Source organism: Mercenaria mercenaria, chromosome 4 (genome assembly GCF_021730395.1).
Source record: "Mercenaria mercenaria strain notata chromosome 4, MADL_Memer_1, whole genome shotgun sequence".
NCBI lineage: Eukaryota > Metazoa > Mollusca > Bivalvia > Venerida > Veneridae > Mercenaria > Mercenaria mercenaria.
This window is the reverse complement of record NC_069364.1, coordinates 44,631,758-44,652,565: the sequence shown is the minus strand read 5'-3', so window position 1 is coordinate 44,652,565 and position 20,808 is coordinate 44,631,758. Positions and strand designations below refer to the sequence as shown.

Below are 20,808 nucleotides of genomic sequence, written 5' to 3'. Positions count from 1 at the left end.
CTTACTATATATCCTTTCGACTACCTCTATCGTACACCGACGCACTACCTGAGCCACCAAATGCAGACTATATTTTTGGGGTTCTCCATTACCACTACTGTTTTGCAGGCAGACTACCGGAGACAACTAATACGTACCAGAAAAATGGGGATGCTCATTTCCATAGTACATAATGCAGTATTTGGTTAAAATCGTATCTACAACTTAAATACATGTTTCAATCCCGTTCCTTAAGACCTGCATACAGTCCTCAGAAAGCAAGTAAATCCTTAAAGAAAATGGGAATAGACGGTATACCCCTGTCCTACCGCTATTGTTGAATTCAACAAGTACATGTGGGCGTGGATAGGTACGATTACCTCCAAAGTAGCTACACCGTACAAAGACCAAGCATTAGGTGATGGGCCCATTTCCTATAGTCTGCTGTTGACATAGCCCTGATAAACTGCTACATTATGTAAAAAACATTAGGCCAGGGGTTAAGCACCAAAAATTCCAAATAAGAGTAAGTTATTTCTTTTCTCGGAAGTCATGTTTTAATCTTATTTCTTAATATATTAATCCAACTAAGGTAAAAGCCTAAAACTAAAATAAAACTAGATTGCCTGTAATGTTTACAATAAATGAAAGAAAGATCCTATAAATATCTAATATGAAAATGAGTATTGTTATAACATAATTTTAAATAAAAATTTAATCATTTACATCAGGTTGCGGAACAAGTGATTGAAGGTTACCATTCAAGAATTAGGAAACCCAAACAAACGCAAGTCGTTGGTACCATTGACCGAGAGTTTGCAGACTCGCATGAAATTATCTCAATGTATGGGCAAACAAGGGCTTGTCGATTTTGCAGTATGAAGAAGCTCAATACCGCCGGTGGTCTCCGAACAGCAACGTCATCATTTGCTTGTAAGCAATGTAAATTCTTATTAGAAAGTTACATTGATCTTATAAGTAGTTTTAATGATTTTATGGTGTTATTGAGTCCTTGCTTTGTTAAGTGAACGTAATTTCTAATACTCAATATATATAAACTAGGTCTGAGTCATTGCTGATAATATAAGTCGCTCAATTCCAAACATTTACTCAAATTATCCCTCTTGGTCCGAATGCTCGAACATTTAAGCATGTCATAAGAGGACAGGTCTGTTATTGCATTATATATCCGACTGCTCATAACAGGTTAATCTTCTTTGTACAGGATCAAAAGTTTCGAGAAATTTAGCCCTGAAGTACAGAAGCCAGTTCCAGATAAATTGTGGAATAATTGTAGTTAAAAATCAAAATGTCTTGCTTACATAAAAATATTTGTCATCTAATTTCAATGTTAATCCCCGTGAACTTTTAAATAAAACTTTCAGGGAATGCTTTCTACCATATCATGATGTTGCATCCAGAACTAAAACGCCCGTAACACTGATGGCAACTAGAGCGAAATTGGAAACTCCAGAAAATCGATTGGGCAACAGAAAACGGCGTCTGGAAAAATTAGGTACTAAACTACTGTGTTCATGAAATTAAGTGCATGAAGTATTTAAGTGTTCTTTTATCATTTTAGTATATATTACCATTGTAAATCACTAAATGTTATAATTTGATACGTTTTATAATTGCTCATTATTACTACAGTTTAATAAGAAGTCCCTTCATTCAGTTTAACTACATAACCGTTGCAAACATCACCCAGGAAGGTGCATATTAAAACAGAAACACCCCGTAAAATGCCATCACAATCATCTGGGAAATCAACAAAGAAGAAATGACTGTCTGACTAGTTGACACTAAGCAAATACTGGAGAAAGAAACAGACAGTGGATATGACTAGTGAGAGCATTACATGGTGTACATATTTTCACTATGTGTCGTGTGTATATGTACGTTAGGTTTTTAGTACGAATGAGAAAGTTTGATTGATTCATCTTTTGATATTTAATTTTCACATGCAATATACTTCTCTAATATGAGCTGTCTCGAGGGAAAAGGTGTTTAGAGCTAAATTTTTGAAATTCAAGAAAGACACGTTTCATAAAGTTTGGCTTCTTGTGAATATTTCCTGAAAATTCCATGCAGATATCTCAAGTACTTTTAAAGTTACAAGCTATTAAAGTGAATTGACACCTTTTTCTCCAGATGCCAAGAACGACATCGTAACGTCATTGATTTTATTTAATAATATGATATAAAAGTAATAATCATATTATCATTATCATTATTTTTGTATTATACCAGATTTATTTAGAGCCCTTTTCATGATAAACACGTTCAAAGGCGCTTTACATATAGCAGACGCAGCCACACAGGGCGCAAAATTCATCCTCTACTAGTACAGACACAGAGCGATCTGACCAGAGGGACAGAGTGAGATAAAGCCCCAAGACCAGACAGAGAGAACGTTTTAGATACAGACGTGTCCGGCTAACTTAGCCTAGCTCTTTTGCGAATAGACAGTACCGATACTCGCGGAGCCGTCTTTCCTGGAAAGAACCAGTACAGGCCTCTAGTTAGGTGGGAGACATTCAAGAGCATCTCAGAAATTTCCCGTGCCTGGACCGGGATTGAACCCCTGACCTCTGGATTGACAGTCAAGCGTGTTACCACTAGACCATCGGCCCACCTAAATAATCGGACATATTAAATATATACACATAACTAAATGATTAAACAGAACTACCGATGACATGTTTATCAGACTGAATTTTGGACTTTTTGTCTTTCCATTCGTCATTAACAATGCTAATTACACTAAGCCCACTTTGTCTTTCGATGGCTTATATCTAATATGTTGACGGTTATTGTCGTAAGTTGTTGACAAAATTGTTTTATGTATTAATGGTTTAATTGTATAATGAAGAATTGTAAGATCTCATTTCACCGGAAACACATTCATGTACGTTTTTGGAAACAGTTAATACTAATACTTCTAGGACTGAAATGATTATGAACGTTTTTCTTAGGAAATTCGATTGTTTCTTTTCGGAACAAGACTTAAAAAAGAACATCTGATTATATTATGCTCTGGCTTCGTTAAAATTAATACGAGATATTACCGACTTTTGACAAAAGAAACGTGAAATAAATTTAAGTTTTTATCTTTTGTTCTGTTTTAATTGAATAATTTATTGGGCTTTCCGGTAATCGGGCTCCCTTCTGGAGATTTTTTTATTTTGAGTATTAGAGCCCGGTGGAATCACACATGTCGCCAGGCCACATTGCAAATGTATATAACTACTATGCTTTAATATTTAAAGCATTTATGTCTACACATAGTCATTAGTGTCGGTAGGATAGAATTAATTGCTCAAACCGCGCAATGACAAATTTACATCTTGAAGAAAATTGACAATTTGCCACCGTATCAGAGTATGTAAATGAATAGTTTGTTTTTATTCGGATTTATGGCCGTTTTCAACATTATCCCAGTTATATCAGGCGGGCAGTTCACCTAACCATCGTTTCTTGGAAAGACCAGTACTAAACGCCAAAGTTCGTAAGCAACTGCCTACTTTCTCACATGAAGAAAATCCTATTCGGTAGCAGGGCTCGAACCTGCGACTCTCCTCAAGTACAGGTTTCAGAGATTACAAGTACATGAATGTATCTCCTACACTACGGACCCGGACTATAAATAAATATAATGGGTATACAAAGTCACATGTGGAATACTGAATACTGCACCAATTATAAGCATTCCAGTTTATCTATGTATTATAATGCATAATGCACGGAGCTCAAAGTCAAAATTATCATTGTGTACTTTGGGATAATTTAAATGCATTCTTAAATAAAGTTTGAGTTGAAAAGTTGAAAAGTACAATAATTCCATACTGGATAAATTAACACACCTCTAGTATGCAACTGGAAGAAGCGGTGTGTGCATATAGAACGATGAAGCGTTCTGTAGTGAATTACCACAGTGTACATTAGATAGATAGATAGATAGATAGATAGATACGTAGGTAGAGAGAGAGAGAGAGAGAGAGAGATAGATAGATAGATAGATTTCTGCATACACTGTACAATTTCATGGCATCATATAAAACATACAAATAACAATAACAAAATGTATTTTAAATACAACCATGTCATCAACATTATACGAGGGCTGTTCAAAAATAACGTAGACTTTTGCTGTCAAATGTTGCTTATTGTGTAAATAATAATGTGAAATATATCGTTGTAATTCGGAATCTCTCTGTAATTTGGTTATATATTTTTTGTAACATTTTTGCTGATAGGCTAAGCGCGTCGAACGTTTTTATTACCATAGCTACGCATAAACGGCGCAGTCGCTTTTTGATCTGTCGCGATTTGAATTCGATCGCTCCTGTTCGCAGCTAAAAGTACACTTTTTGCCCAAAAATACGCCAAAGTGCAGCAACACGTCAGGGCGACATGTACTTAGAGTATGGCGTCATTCCGACGTGGGAGACGGAAGAAAACAACGTTTTAACTAAGTGAGTATTACTGTTTATAATGCATGTAATGTCGTCATCGACTAACATGGATGATAAGACAATTGCTTTGTTATGGCGAACAGCAACTGCAAATCATAATTCAATGAAGCAGACGCAACAGCAATGTTCAGTCATCTGTGTCTTTACCTTAAAGTCGTATAAACGATTCTCAAATGGTCCAGAATTGCATAAAAACAGCGGAGATCGAGGGAGAAAACGGAAAAACTGCAAGTGGACATTAACGCCAATGTATGACGCCGTAGATAAAGACCAAGTACTCACGTTGAGTATCCTGTCTGAGATGCGTGTCGTAAGTGTTCATACATATTTAGTAGTCTAACCAAACAACTTATTTTGACTTAAGTATTGCTCATGAAAATTTATAAAATAAATTTATAAGTATGAATTAATGCAAACTTAATGAAAGCATCACAATGAAGGCACGACGTCGTTACCGTCGTTGAAATATGATTGCCGTGCGCCGGGTCCGTGTAAGTGACTGTTTTCGAGGAAGCATAACTCCTGAATGCATGATCATAATCACGTCAAATTTGCCGTGCAGTTAGTAGAAAGACTGCAAATCATGATTGTATATTTCTTGTTTTGCTTCATTAAAGTATATAAAAGCTAGAGAAAAAGTCTACGTTATTTTTGAAGAGCCCTCGTATAGCAAAGGATGACACAAAAAAAAGAGATAGAAAAATTCCTTATTTCCATTGTGGTCCTTGGCATATAATAGGGTATGACACAGGAAGACATATCACAGGCAAACAAGAAAGACTCAAACTTATCACAAAAATATTGAAGACTGGGTAATATTAAGCAATCATTGCAAAAAATGACAACTAGAGGATTTATATTAAGACTCTTAAAGGTTAAATTAGTAATAAAAAATGTACCTACAAATGAGGTTGCAAATTAATTAATAACCTAATCTCAAAAATATATAAAAATGCCATGACTAAACCAAAATTGACTAGAATGTATGTTCCACGTGCAATAACAATTTTAAGTTTTACTTCCGTAGTGTATAGATTTACACTATTTCAGTCTAGAAAAATCGTATGTACCAAATGGCGATTGCACATCACAATCGATTACCGTACTTTGGGATATTTTCACGTCGGCAAATTTTCGCCCTTTTAACCCAAAATGTAGTGGTTTTATTTTGCCGTGTGTATTTTTGAAAATGTGCTCGAATATTTCATCAAAATCCAACAACATTACCGGCATTTTTGAAGAGTATCCAAGGGAGGTTACTTTTCTGCGATTTTCCAACAACACAAACTGCGTACATGTGACTTTATTATATCTGGTATATACGTACTGAAATTTGTTGCAAATAGCATTAAAAAACAAAAGCAAAAAGAATTAGTTAAATGTTCATGAACGTCTATTTTCTTTTTGCCGTACCGTCTCTCAATTTGAAAACATACAAGCACCAAATGAGGTGCTTATCAAAGTATGGTCAGGGTTCAAATTTAGACAAGCATACAAGCTAAATGCTAGTGGAATTTAAGAATAGCTAGTGGGTTTGGAATGTACTAGCTAATTTCAGCTAGTCAATAATATACCAAGCAAATGTCTTTAAAGCTTTAATAAAGTTAGTTCTGCAGGTATACATTTTTCTGCATGAAAGGAATGTTACCATTTATGTTTGAAAATGATATTCCATTGTTCAACAAAACTCAGATATAATGCATGATTGCAGCTGGCATTAAGTTAACATGAAAGGCTTTGACTTTAACTTGTAAGTGGATAAAAATGGCACTAGCTATTTTAAGCTAATAGATTTTTTTTGTGACTGGCTTCTTACAGAGATTAATCAGTAGGTTTTGGCCAGTAAAATATTAATAAAGAAATTAAATATTATTTGTTTAACATTAGCTAGTATCTTTTCATTTTAGCTAGTGAACAAAAAGCGCACTAGCTACTTTTAGCTAGTAAAAAATGTTGCTAAATTTGACCCCTGATGGTGTCAAATTTTGGACATAGGTATATTTTTGAGCATTATATAGGTGAAAAATTAACCATAACGAAAATATCCCAAAGTACGTTACCACACTGCAATTTTGTATTTTACTGGAAAAAGTTCAGAATTACCGTAGTGCTACAGTGACAGTAATTGGAGAAAAGTCTACAAATCGCATTGGTGGCAGATCTGTGGTTTTCAGACTCCTAGAATGCCGAAGCCGCATAATGCAGACGTAGTAAAATAGCTTTGAATACCGTAGCGTAGAAATGAGTAATTAATTCAGTTTTAAAAACTGAGTTTGGTAATTAACGCGGCGAGCAACCTTTAAAATCAATTGATCTTTTGAAGAGTAATGATCCTTTAATTGCCTGAAAAGGATTATCTCATCAACATATTCCGAAAACAATGATTTTAGACAATTATTGCGCACGAAACGTTTGATTTTGTTTTTAAATTTAATGGACACCTATGATTTCTTGCGTGATATTATCAAGCATGGCATATGAATGACTTACCTTACTAGTTTAACTGATTTCATATCGTTGTGTTAATAACATTAATGAACGTTTACACTGCAGATGAAATTCTGTAAAAAATAAAACTCAAATTCACCCCAGATACAAAGAAAAACTAAAAATTCTCGGTAGTCCTACGCTGTACGATGTCGGTAATGTGGACCCTCGTTTTGATGGTATGTTTTAGGCGTCTGCGGTAGTTAGTCGGTGTATGATAGCGGTAATAGCGACCCCCTTTTTTATGGTACGTATTAGTCTGCTATGGTAGCCGAAAGGATATGATAAACTGCATCATACTGTGGCTTTAAGATAGGAATAAGTAAATAATTCTTATAGGATAATAGTGTTTCTCTATCGTAATGGGGGAACAGAATGTCAAAATAAGAGTGACTTAATACTGCAAATATTAAAATAATAGGTAAGCTGCTGAAAGTTTTCAATATAATGCAAGTTTGACTATGTAGGTTAGGGACCTGAGGCGATAAAAAAAATTACCGCGCAGGAGGTTCCTGGAAATGCCCTCAATTGGCTTTCCAAGAGTGTGAGTGTTTTTGTTTTTTTTTGTGTGTATCTCATTTAATAGCAGTATAAGAAACATTATTACAATTGTCATTACTATTATCATATGATAATATGATATGATAATATCTGTGGCTGCAGTGTTATGCCAAGGCCAAGATATCGCGGGAATGTCACGTAATTACCATGCATATCACGCTAAAATTTGTCTAGAAGTGTCAGTTGTTGCGTTACAAAAATACTGGTGCAGAATGTGCTTGGGGGTCGACCGGAACTGAATAAGATTTGTTCATTTTTCTTCCGCTTCCGAATGGATGAGTTTTCCGACAAAACGTCATGTTTGATCCTCTTTCGAAGAAATAGGAAACAAAAGTAAACAATGTTTAGCTACCTATTTGCATGTTCAAACAACAAAAACCTTTTAACTATTGATTAACGGCCTTGTACTTCATGTGACTTCTTTAAAGCCCCATATACCACAACAACCTTATGCTAGTAACCGTTCTCCACCCACTCTATCCGCAGGTGAAATTGAAAACCGCTTCAAATTTATGGACTGTTTCACACTAATAGTTTCTAAAGCTGAGAAGCGCCACAAAATGAAACCACACTGGATGCAGATAATCTGGGTAAAGACGAAAATAAAAGTTACACCAAGTTTCGGCAGATTTGGTTTAAAGATAATTGTGGAAATTTCAAGTAGTTCTTAGATTGTGTTTATCTGTAGTGAATTTTTCATGTTATTCTTGAAATTCTTTGACATATTGTATGCGTGGAATTTGAATTGCATAGTTGAATTTATATACAGAAGTGATAACACTAAAACGTTACATTATATACCACCACCTCAAGTTAGGATCAAATATTTTAGCTGGTTTTGCATTTCATAAGTTTGACAGAAAGTATTTTGTCATCCAAATCATAAACCTTTCCTTTGATTCGGCACCGACACTATTCATCAAGAAAATGTAAGTTATAGACATTTAAATTTGTTGCTGGTGTGTTTTGCAGCGATTTTATATGAGATAAAGTATGTTTATGCATTCTGTCAGGCATAATCAAAGTGGAAAGTGTAGCATTTATTGTAGTGACTGAACACGAAACGGGTGGTTTGTTTCGAATTTTTAAACACAATTGCAAATTGTTATCACGTATTTTGGTACATTACCACTTATCATATTGTGTGAAAATTGAGTCTGAAAACAAAAACAGTACTCGCTTATTGCAGAATCTATAGTTATTCATATAGAATGTTTGCATTGATTAATATGCCGGCTGACGCTATAGTATACATATCAATATACATATCAATATATTTCATTTGGATGGCTAAAAAGATTTCATCATATCAGAAACAGGTTTCAAATACGTACTATGTCAATATGTGCAAGGCTAAGTCCTTTTACTCTCTATGTTTATCTGTCGCTTTCACATGTATAGTTTTCAAAAACTATAATGGAATACAAATGATAAAAGGTAAGTTGACTAAATACTTTCAAACTGCTGCAGCCTTCAAGTTGTGTTTGTATTATTATACACCTGTAATTTGTTATTGATACTTAGCCTTAAGTAAAGAGTTCTAAGAGTTATAAGGCTATGCTAGATTAACCAAGGCATTTTATTCAAAAACAAAACAGATAAAAAACTGTTTAAAAAAACATTTATGTCAATATTTAATGTCAACATATATAGTGAAATCACTGACACCTATTACTTTAGACGATAAGTGCAAATAATTAAAATAAAGAATCCATGTTAGCAATAAAGCATGATTCAACCAAATGTTACCAATAAAGGTAGGTAAAGTTAGGAGTTTCTAAAGGATATCGTTAAATTAAGGAATGAACTTGTTTATGTCTTTTTCTATAAGATCAGAACTTTCGTTATTGGAAAAGGTTATAATAAATAATAAATACTAGTTTATATATATTTCTTGTAATATGGTTTCTTGTACATGGGCGGGCCTTTGTTATCTGCATGCCTTGCAAATACCATATCAATTTTAATTTACAAACCTTCACAATTTTATCAGGCAAATATCTCTGAAAATTGTCTGAAAGCAATATTTCTTTCTTCGTAGCTATCCACCTGGATATTGATATGTAGCGTGAAAACTAGTATTTTGGGAAGATTTACTTGGATGTACACAATTTAAGTAACTAGAAAGGAAGATCAGATATACATCGTTAATATAAAAGATAAAAATCTCCTTTTTAAAAAATTTGGGTTTATTTCACGTTGCAAAACATTTATTTATGACGCTGACTTAAGTAAGAAAAATGACGTGTTGATGTAAGACGAGGTGCCCGATATCGTAGGAAGCCTGGTAAAATTGAAGTGATTCTCCAAGTTCGAATCAATTAATGAATGATGTTTCATCTTACGGCGCAGTAGTTATGACAAGACCAAAAGTCCGTAACAATGAACATGAGCTCATGATTATTTTGTGGTAGTAGGCAGGTCTTCGTAAACAAATTTCATCAAAGCCTAAAACTAACTGCTCTTACTTTCGGACTAACACACAAGAAACAAATTAAGGGACACCGAGATCATATACACATAAAACAGCACATCCTGCGGTATACACAATTACAAAAGCACGGACACTTCCTTAACTATAGCTTATCCGACACGGTTCGTTCGGCTAACAATTTAAACAGTTTCAGTTTCAGTTTCAGTTTTATTTTATTTATTCCATAAGGCTATTAGCCCATCATGGCATAACAAGCATACATACAGATATGACGAACAGTGAAAACATATATATAATTACATACACTTCAATGTGGAGAAGGTCTGACAAATATGTTTTGCAACCTTTTCATTTAACATAAATGATTTAGATTATGTTAATACAATATTTCTTTTAATGTATCAACTACACTTGTATATAAAATATTGATATAGTAGACACATTCATTCTGATAAAATTTAAGGAATTATGCATCTATAAATTCTGCATTCCTAAGTGAAAAATGACGGTTATGCAGTTGCATAACATTAATATTGTCAAACGATAAACACATTAATATACATATGCACACACAAAAAACACTAACTGTGGCTAAGCGACCGATCTTACCGTAACGAAACGGAAGAAAGGCTACTTATTTTATCATCAATGGACTATATCCACAAATTTATCAATCTTACAAAAACATACATGCAAGACTGATACCATGGATAAATTTCTTCAAAACACATAAAGTAAAGATAATGAAATAACCTCAGAATGATTGACTTAAAGATAGTTATTTTCTTTTATACAAAAACGTGATTGTAGTGAAATCTTATTCATGTCTAAAATTTTTATTCACATGTACCATATAACCTGTCGTTTCTTCTTTGAAATGCTTTATATACAAAAATTCCTAGCTTTCTTATATATATGGTATTCTCTAGCGTTAACAACTCAATAAATTTGAACATATTTGGATGTTTCCAATACCTTTTATGTATGTATAGTTTCTTAAATCAGAGTACATTGAACATTCAAGTATGAAATGATATTCAATATCGATCATCGTCTAGCTTATTACATATTACACATTTTCTATCATTCACTGGGATTCTTCCTGGTCTTGCCCATCGACCTGCTTCTATTTGTAACCTATGAGATGACACTCTTAATCTTACAAAAGACTGACAAAGTTTATTAACCGTGAAATAATCTAAATAATCTTGAAATTTAAAATTTGCAATAGTTCTATAAAATAATGCTCGAGTCGATTCTTGTAACCTTTCATGCCAATTCTGTACAAAATTATCTTTTAGTCTTTGCTTAACTATTTCTAAAAACATATCTGCATTACCTACGCTTTGTTGCAGCCAAACTTCGAAAAAGCCAAGACAACATAAAAGTCCTTTTAATTGAGAACACCAGTTCTGTCTTCCTGGGTTAGTTTCAAAATCATTTTTCAATACCTGATAAATTCTACTTATATACTTGTTCTCTTTACTACCTAAGATTTTTATCCAGTATTTAATAACATTAAATAAGTGTCTACAGTGAAAGGAAATTCTGCCTAGTTCTCCGTATATAAAATCATTCTGTGTTGTTTTTTTAACACCTAAGACTTTTTTACAATATTGCATATGTACACGTTCCATGGATTGACTAGAACTAAAACCCATAACTTCACTTCCATATTTCAGTATTGGGGCAATATAGCCTTTAACGATGATCGACATTGCAGTAATTAAACACCTTTGGTCAGAGTTTTCCTTTTGAAACCAGTAAAATGTAAATATTGAAAGAATTTGGAATATTTGACAATCATTTATCTTTACATACGCCAACTGGTGTAAACACTTTAGGATATCGTCTATGAACGTCGAAACTTGTTCACAACATTTTTAAGTAATCTTATATGTTTTACTGAACCCATATCAGAGACGACTAGGTACACAAAATATATGCTTGACCAAAGGTGAAAATGATTAGAAAACTATGTATGACGTGTTGCGACATAACCTGTATAAGAGAAGTTACTTCTTTTGACAAAATAGTGCACGACATGTACCAAATTGTACAATATGTAACTTGTGACCTTTTTTCCGTAACAATTTTCATAATTACATACAGAACAATTCAAATATAACTTTTTGATAGGGTTTAGTGGCATTTCGAAAACGGAGACTTCTTATCATACAAGTTTATGTGAGAGTTCATTTCCTCTAAGTCACTGCCAAATTACAGTTTATTAAATTGCCATTCAGAACATTTGCCGAAATTTTTGTTAAATCTTGTTAGCTATGAAAAAGAAGTGATTCCATTGAATGATGGTTCGTGTGCGCTTTTAACTTTCACTATAATAATTAAACGTTATATGGTATTTCTACGGTACAAACATTACTTACAAGCTAGAGAAATTATTTTAATGAACCTTTAAAATGGACACAAATACCAACTCTTTGCCGAAGACTTATAAGCATTCCGAGACACACCAAATGTAGAAAATTGTAAGTTTTATTAATTTGATATTTTTGCTCAATCGTTTCTCATAATTTAGTCCTAGGCCACTTGTAATCCCGCTAGTAGTTGAGAAATATAACCAAATTATTCCTTGATCTCAAACAAAAACAATATGTATGTATCTCTTCTGGGTACCGCGACCGGAAATGACGTCATCAACATGGCGGCCGATTACGAAAATAATACTGCTGAATAATTTCTGAAAAAAAATCAGTAAAATTGCTTTTAATATCAAATATCGTGTCATTAAACAAGCCAATGGGATATTTCAAATAACTATATTTACACTTTCTCAGGAAACAATATATTCAATTAATTTTAACTATTTAATTTGTACCCCACCCACTTAATTTACAATGCATTTTTACATGTCGCTTCTACCTCTTAATATTAATTATTTTCGATTATGCTTATGGTGTTGAATTTGAAATCAGTTAATTTCCGAAAGTTACAAGAAATATAACATACAATTAGGGAATATATGTTACCAATATCTGCTTTAATAAGTACCCAGAAGGAAAGTAATTTAAAATGCAGTACAAATCAATGTCGGCACAAATAGTTGTCTATGCTCGTATCATAAGATTATGTGCAAATTGCATGCATAGTTTGCAATTTCGTTTTGATTAGATCAAGACGATTATGCCAGTATAAGTTTAACAGATGTATTTAATAAATGTGTTAAATTCATGATAGTATTCTTATTTACTCTTAATTACTGGTTAATTATATTCATTAAGACTTGGCATAAACACTGAAAGTGTTATACTTAGATCGTCTTCTGCTCCGCGATAACAAAGCTATCTAAAAACAGTATTATTCATTACCCCTGTATTTAAATAGTGACTTTAATATGACCTTTTACGTTCAGCTATCTGCAGAAGGGAGGGCATCAGGGACATGGGGTAGTCATTTCATTGTCTTTTTTCATCATCCTTCTCTGCAACTGAAAGTATTTCTCAAAAGATCCGATATGTGATACACCCTGCAACGTCATCTTTAAACCGTAACACTGCATCAATGTATGTATAGTTTAGAACATAATAAATACGCAAACAAAGTAAAGCATATAGACAGAAAGCTCAAAACGTAAAATAAAGGAAAAGAACGAATTGTGCCTTGGAACGGTCAGTTTAAAACAACGCCGATGTGCTTAAAAACAGTATTTTGGCAACAATGCTCACACTCTATATCCCCACTATATTCCAATATGATAGAACAGTATACATAAAATTAAGCCCTCGACTTACTCAATATCTTATTCACGAAAGGGAAACTATATGCACGTTATGTGAAAAACAAAAAATGATTGGGTAAATATCTATATGAAAAACCTCTGTTCATCTAGTTTTATGGAGTTCATTTAATATTATCACAACAGAATTCCGTTTAAAGTTGGTGCTAAAGGGTGTCAGGGTATTTAACCTTTCTAAACCTCTCATGAACAAACTTAGTCAAACCGAGTCTTCTATTATTTTGATTAGTTGAGTTTTATACTTTCAAGGGATCTTCACGAAGCTTTTAACAAACCATTTGCGCATGTTCTCCACGCCGCTGCAGAAAGCAGAAGATCAGCAGAATATCATTAAGGATCCGACGAAAAGGAAAGCAAAAGCATATCAAAGCAGCTCAGTGTCAGTGGGCTTTTAGAACTATCATGGCGTCGTCCACCTCTTTCGTTAGACACGATCAAATACGAAAATCTAGCATCCAGCTGACAAAGGACTTAATCATTTTACCAAATACATTTGGGAAAATTTCCATTGAATTTGTTAGATAACTATTGTTTTGATACATTTAGTTACAGAAGTGTTTTAAATTGCTATTAAACGTAAAACGACACACACTGAATAACAATACTGATATTTAGAACAATATTATTGCAGTTGATAATAGCGGTATTTCTGCATTCAAGGGATCTTCACGAAGCTTTTAACAAACCATTTGCGCATGTTCTCCACGCCGCTGCAGAAAGCAGAAGATCAGCAGAATATCATTAAGGATCCGACGAAAAGGAAAGCAAAAGCATATCAAAGCAGCTCAGTGTCAGTGGGCTTTTAGAACTATCATGGCGTCGTCCACCTCTTTCGTTAGACACGATCAAATACGAAAATCTAGCATCCAGCTGACAAAGGACTTAATCATTTTACCAAATACATTTGGGAAAATTTCCATTGAATTTGTTAGATAACTATTGTTTTGATACATTTAGTTACAGAAGTGTTTTAAATTGCTATTAAACGTAAAACGACACACACTGAATAACAATACTGATATTTAGAACAATATTATTGCAGTTGATAATAGCGGTATTTCTGCCATAGGACATATTGATAACATTCATTGAATTCTTGAAAGTCACTCTTGCAAAGAGATGACGATTTAAATAAAGGTAAAGGAAAATGTATTGATTAAACGTCGCATATAATCGACAGACAACATGACCTACAGCTATTGTTAGACAAACCACGCATCTAGTAACAGATACCTACCTGGTCAGATATATTTAAAATATTGTATGGGGAACATCCCCACCCCATCTTAATAGAATAAAATTTTGGATAAATCAGGGTACTTAAATCAATTTTAAATATGGAAATACATGTATGTCAATCCCAAGCGATGCAGTATTGTAGTCTCATTTAATAACTGTACCTCCCTGGCATAAAAAGTGTTTTTTCTGCACATGTGCAAAGAAACGTAAATTTTGTAATGTCGTAAACATAGTGTCAAATTTCTTCCGCAAAAAAAGGAACTTTATTTGTGGTATATGATATTGTTATACCAATAATTAGTAATTTTCAGTCATTTCAAGCTATGCAAGTGTTACGCATGGACTTTTTGACGACAATCAACGGTTTTGAAAGTAGTCGCATTTGTCTTTTGGATCTGACAAATGCCTGTCTGAATAAATATTAGTCGTAAGGTTGCAAATGTTGATTTTTTTTATTTCAAAAGGAACGCGGAAAATGTGGAAAATATATAATTAATGGTTAGGCAAAAGTCTGAAAAGAAAGTGAATCAGCCGGGATCGGAAATCTCGCATAGTCGTTCCGATATTGCTCATGCTCAACAAAGATCATGATTATTTCAATCCCGAAATTACTTCATTACCAAATGTTTTCGACGAAACGCTGTATGTTATTTAGGAGGTATGTTTGTAAAAAAGAATTATTTTTATATATATGAGCCAATGTGTCGGCTGCATTTTCCGTGCCCGCAATAGTTTCATTTGTATAAGTGGAAATACTTCGTTACAAATTCTGGAACTTGGCAAGATTGTACATAAGGTTATTGTGAATAGATTGGTTTATCTTTTGTGAAGAATTTTACAGTGGTTTGCATGACATTTGAAGTTTTAAATCATTTTAGTATCATATTTTGGATTTTAAAATCAAGAAACATGCTTCCAGCCATATCCATTATAACTGGTGAACGCTTAGCAGATAATGCAGGGATTATACAGTATAAAAGATGTGATCTTTCCTTTGTACATCAATCAACCAATATTGAAAAGCCAGATCAGCTTCTACAGATTACACTTTCCTATCTGTACATTTTTCATAATGATACCATGCACTAATGCAATGTTTCTAGATACATGTTATATATCATGACAGATTGAACTTTTTTATCTGTATATACTTTATAATGCTACTTGTGTTAATGCAATGTTTAAACTTTCTAGTTACATGTCATATATCATGGCAGTTTTTTTTTTCAGATCTGTAAATTCATAATGATATATGCCATGAATCAGACTTGGATATATTCTGCTTAAACATATACAAAATTTGTAAGGTATTGAGTGCGGATGGTTCCCTGACCCACATACACCTATGACGGGGATAATAAAAGTATAAAAAAACTTTTAGGTCTGTTGATCATGTTAGTCTCAGTACAGGGGTACTCGAGGGAGAATTCCTAAATAAGGTCGTGTTTGGGACGCAAATAAAGGGGTTAAAACAGACAATCTACGGGAATTACCGCAAATAAGTCCTGTAGTTTTACAGAGTCACCAAAATACATGCAGAGTTTCAACAGTTTAAGGTCAATGGTCAATCTCAATAACGTACAAGTGTTATCTCAGACAATCCCTATACTTGCAGAGACTCGTCAAGGTGGAAGTAAAGAGTCAGATGTGCCTTCTACCAACAAAATTATAAATATTGTACATGTACAACGTGAACCCCACTCTCTAGTTAAAAGTCAGACCTCTATTCAAGTATGTAGTATTAACATAAGATCAGTAAAAACCAAAGCATTCTCTTTTTGTGACTATATTATTTCAAATAAATTTGATATAGTTGCTGTCACAGAAATTTGGCTTGGCCGTGCTTTAGATGAAATATGCTAAATTGAACTGTTTCAGATAGCTACATGATCAAGCACGTTCCGCGTTGTTACGGCAGCCGTGGCGCTTGCGTAGCAATAAAACAGAGACCTTCTATAGATGTGCGCCTTTCTTGCATCAACACGAGACAAAGATTTCTAAACTTTTGAATACATGGACTGCAATTTGAGCATAAAAAATATATTTTGCGTCTAGTTGTCGTTTATAAACCACCATTTTCGCGGGGAAATGGACTTAAAATAGGAGACTTTTTTGAGAATGGATGGCCCAATTTCCTATCTAGATTTGCAACAACTGACAAACAAATCATCATTGTAGGAGATTAACTTTCATTTTGACATTCCGACAGACAGACACACAGCCAACTTGTAAGTACTTTGGATGCTTACGGAATGACACAGCATGTAAATGAAGCTACTAACGTCGGTGGACACATTCTGGATGTTGTCGTTTCAAGAGATAACGATGACATCGTGTCAAACATTGAAGTCCCTGATAAAGGTTTGTCTGACAACAGCTGTAAGGTCGCCCGCAATCATTTTTCAGTGACTTTCAAAGCAAAGACTGGTATACACAAGAACTTCATGACAGCTTTACAGAGAACAGTGTTTAACAGTTAATAGGTCAATAAAAGGCTAAAATACATTTCTACTCGGATAAGATAGAATCTTGCGAAAAGATTCAAAGAAAAAATCACAAAGCATCTGTTAGGTGCTACAAATGATATCACTGCATCTTTTAAACAACTCGTACAAGACTTCAGTGACCCAATACCAACATGTTTTTAAAAACATGCCTTCACGAGCTCCTCCCAGCTTTGACAAAAGGTATCAACACATCATTGGAAACCGCGTATGTTCCAAAAGAATTCAAACAATCTCATGTTAGATCTCTTTAAAAACAGACCTTGATTCCAATGACCAAACGAACTAAGGTCTGTAGTCTTTTGTCTCAAAGGTACTGGAAAAAAGTAGTAGCTAAACACATTGAGTGCAACCTGACTTCGAAGAACCTATATGAACAGCACCAGTCTGCTTACAGAAAGCATTACTCGACAGAAACTGCACTTCTCAAAGTTTGATACTATCGACCATGAAACGCTGTTTATACGCTTGGAATAGTACTACGGGATCATTGGCAAACCACTACAGTGGATGACTTCTTATCTGAATGACCGCTACCAGCATTCTCAATAAATGACGAACTGTCTACTTAAGTTCACACGAAATACAGTGTACCACAAACATCTGTCCTAGTACCGAAAACCTACATATTGTACACAAAACGCGTTGGTTCAATCTGCAGAAGGCATGGACTGAATAGCCACTTTTATGCCGATGACTCACAACTATATTTCCTACCAACATGAAGACCCATTTCGAATTGAAATCTGTCTCAACGACACAGTCTCCTGGATGCATCAGAACATGTTGAAGCTCAATACTAACAAAACTAAGGTCACTTTGTTTCACACAAATCACACAAATGTACCCGAAGATATCTGCGTGAAAGAAGAACCCTATCAGATTAAGTCGTCAATTTGTGTGAAGAAAGTCGGTGCTAGAATAAATTCAAACATAGTCGTGACACAGCTTATGCACAACTTCGGCAAGTAGGCCACATTAGGCAGAACATCACAGCTGATGCGACCAAGTCTCTTGTGAACTCTCTTGTTACATCGAAAGAAGATAACTGTAACTAGCTGCTGTATGGAATCTCCAAAGATGCACTGCAAAAACTTCAATGTGTACAAAACACAGCGACCCGCTTCATAACAAAGACTCCAAGATACGATCACATTACACCGGTCTTGAAGGAGTTGCATTGGCTCAATGTTCAGCACCGAATTGAGTTCAAAATCTTGACAATTTCATACAAAGCCATGTACAAAAAAATCTCCCAAGTGCATTGCCGATATGCTAGACATGTATATGCCTCGTAGAGACTTAAAGTCGGCCAATGGCCCGGTGTCTTTGGTTGTACCGAGGAGTCGAACGGTAAAGTATGGTGACAGAAAATTCAAGCATGCAGCTCCGAAACGTTAGAATGCCATTTCAACAAGCATCAGAGATTCAAGCTCACTGTCCGCATATACAAATAAAAGAGATTTTCATATTGACATTTACACTTAAATAATACTGATATCACCTTGTACTAATATTAACATGTAAGACCTAAAATCCCTATAACATTAAGTGGGATATGTTTTATAAAGTACCCACTTTTTCAGTTTTATGAGTAATATGGTTTACTCTATGTGCAACAGGTAACCAGTTAATATTTTTAAAAATGCTCTTTATCTATATGAGACATAGAGTGTAATCTTAATACAAATCTTATGAGCTTACTTTGTGTAACATGTAAGTTGTGTTCTAACTCTTGAGTTAAACTGCTGAACCAAATAGATGAAGCATAATCAAAATGACACTGTATAAGGGAAGTGACTAAAAGTGTTTCTGTGTGTGGGGTGAGAAATTCACTTTTGCGATACAAATATTTTAACCTAGCATTGGATTTATTAATTACATATCTAGCGGAAGAATCAAAGGACAAACACTGATCAAGGATGGCACCGAGATATTAAACTGATATTTTGGATTTGATTGTTTGACAATTTCTGTTTATATCGAGACTTGACTGGGAAACTAATCTTTTTGGGACCTAAAATAAATTCTGTCTTCCCAAGATGCAAAGACAACTTATTACATTAAAGCCATTGACTGACAATATTCAAGTCATGATTCAAAGTCTCCTCGATGTCTCGCTTGATTGTGGCCGAGACAATGATTGCTGAATCATCCGCATAAGGTAGAAGTTTGTTCTTTATAGCTGCAGACATGCCATTCACGTAGAAAAACAGCAAAGGGCCTAAAATTGACTGTTGGGGGACACTACAGGATACATAGGCTGTTGAGAACAGAACACCTGAGGACTCCACTAGTTGGTGTCTGTCTGACAGATAAGGAGAAAACCATTGCAGTGATGTTACAGATACATGTATACATATATGATTAACTCTATGAAATACCTTTTAGAGATCAAAAGAATCGTGACAACAAGATAACCTTTTGTCCATTGAAAACGGATATAATGAGTGATAGGAATAACACAAGTATCGGTGGAGAAACCATGCCTTAAACCTGACTGGAACTCATACAATAGCCTATTTTAGATTAGGTATTCTGCTAATTGATCAACTATGACCCTATCTATGATTTTAGAGACAACACTAATCATTGAGACTGGACGGTAATTTCCAACATCCGTCTTGTCATTCTCCTGAATAAATGGACTACTCGGGCAGACTTAAGGTCAGCGGGAACCACATCCTGTATAATAGATAGGTGAACAATATGTGAGAGAGGATCAGCAATAATTGAGACCGGGTCCTTTAAATCACGAGAGCGGATCCCATCCAACCCTGTTGCCTTATTTGGACACCGATTGTTTAGATACTTAAAAACGTTGCGTTCAGATACTGTTGAAATTGAATAGCTATTCAGCTGATTACCTTTTGAAGAATGAAAATTGAAAACAAAGCTACTACCAAAATTATTAACAATATTTAGTAATTTAATTAATAGCTTATCAGCAACAGAAGTATAAAAAGTATTAATTTTTTCTTCAACTTTCTGTTTATTAGAACAAATGCTACCATCGATGTTAAACCGTATACGCTGATTTGAATGGAGCATTGGCATCAAATGCAGATAAAAAGATAACTCGAAGTTATTCCAAACAGTGTTTACATCTTCACAATATAAAACTGGTGTCCAATCTGATTCTTAAAGAGACTGTTGAAAACTTTCTTTTGTACAGTGTCTTTGAGATCAAGCAGTAATATTATTGTGCTTTACTATCGATTTACGGGTAACCTTCCTGGTGAAAATGTCATCATATAGTCACTAAAACAACAGTAAGTTACACCACTTTGTGAGATTTTTTCTGGGTCTGATATAAGAATCAAACCAATTATTGTAGAAGTTGACGGTGTAAGTGTACTAAAGTATGTT

At 34.3% G+C, this 20,808-nt stretch overlaps 1 protein-coding gene across 2 annotated transcripts in view; it reads left to right on the top strand.

Annotated features, from left to right (window-relative positions):
• Positions 1–8,805: 8,805 nt before the first annotated feature.
• The window catches only part of LOC128556333 (carbohydrate sulfotransferase 3-like), a 61,206-nt gene continuing 49,203 nt past the window's right edge, over positions 8,806–20,808 (top strand). Inside the window, exons 1-2 of one of the 2 annotated variants that reach the window (XR_008370579.1) lie at positions 8,806–8,942; positions 13,946–14,342. Coding sequence is in view for 1 of the 2 variants with exons in the window: in XM_053541066.1 (XP_053397041.1) it covers positions 8,849–8,942 (94 nt within the window). In the remaining variant the exon portion in view is untranslated. Of the gene's footprint in view, positions 8,943–13,945; positions 14,343–20,808 lie in introns of those variants that run through there. The other variant, XM_053541066.1, reaches the window with a different exon arrangement.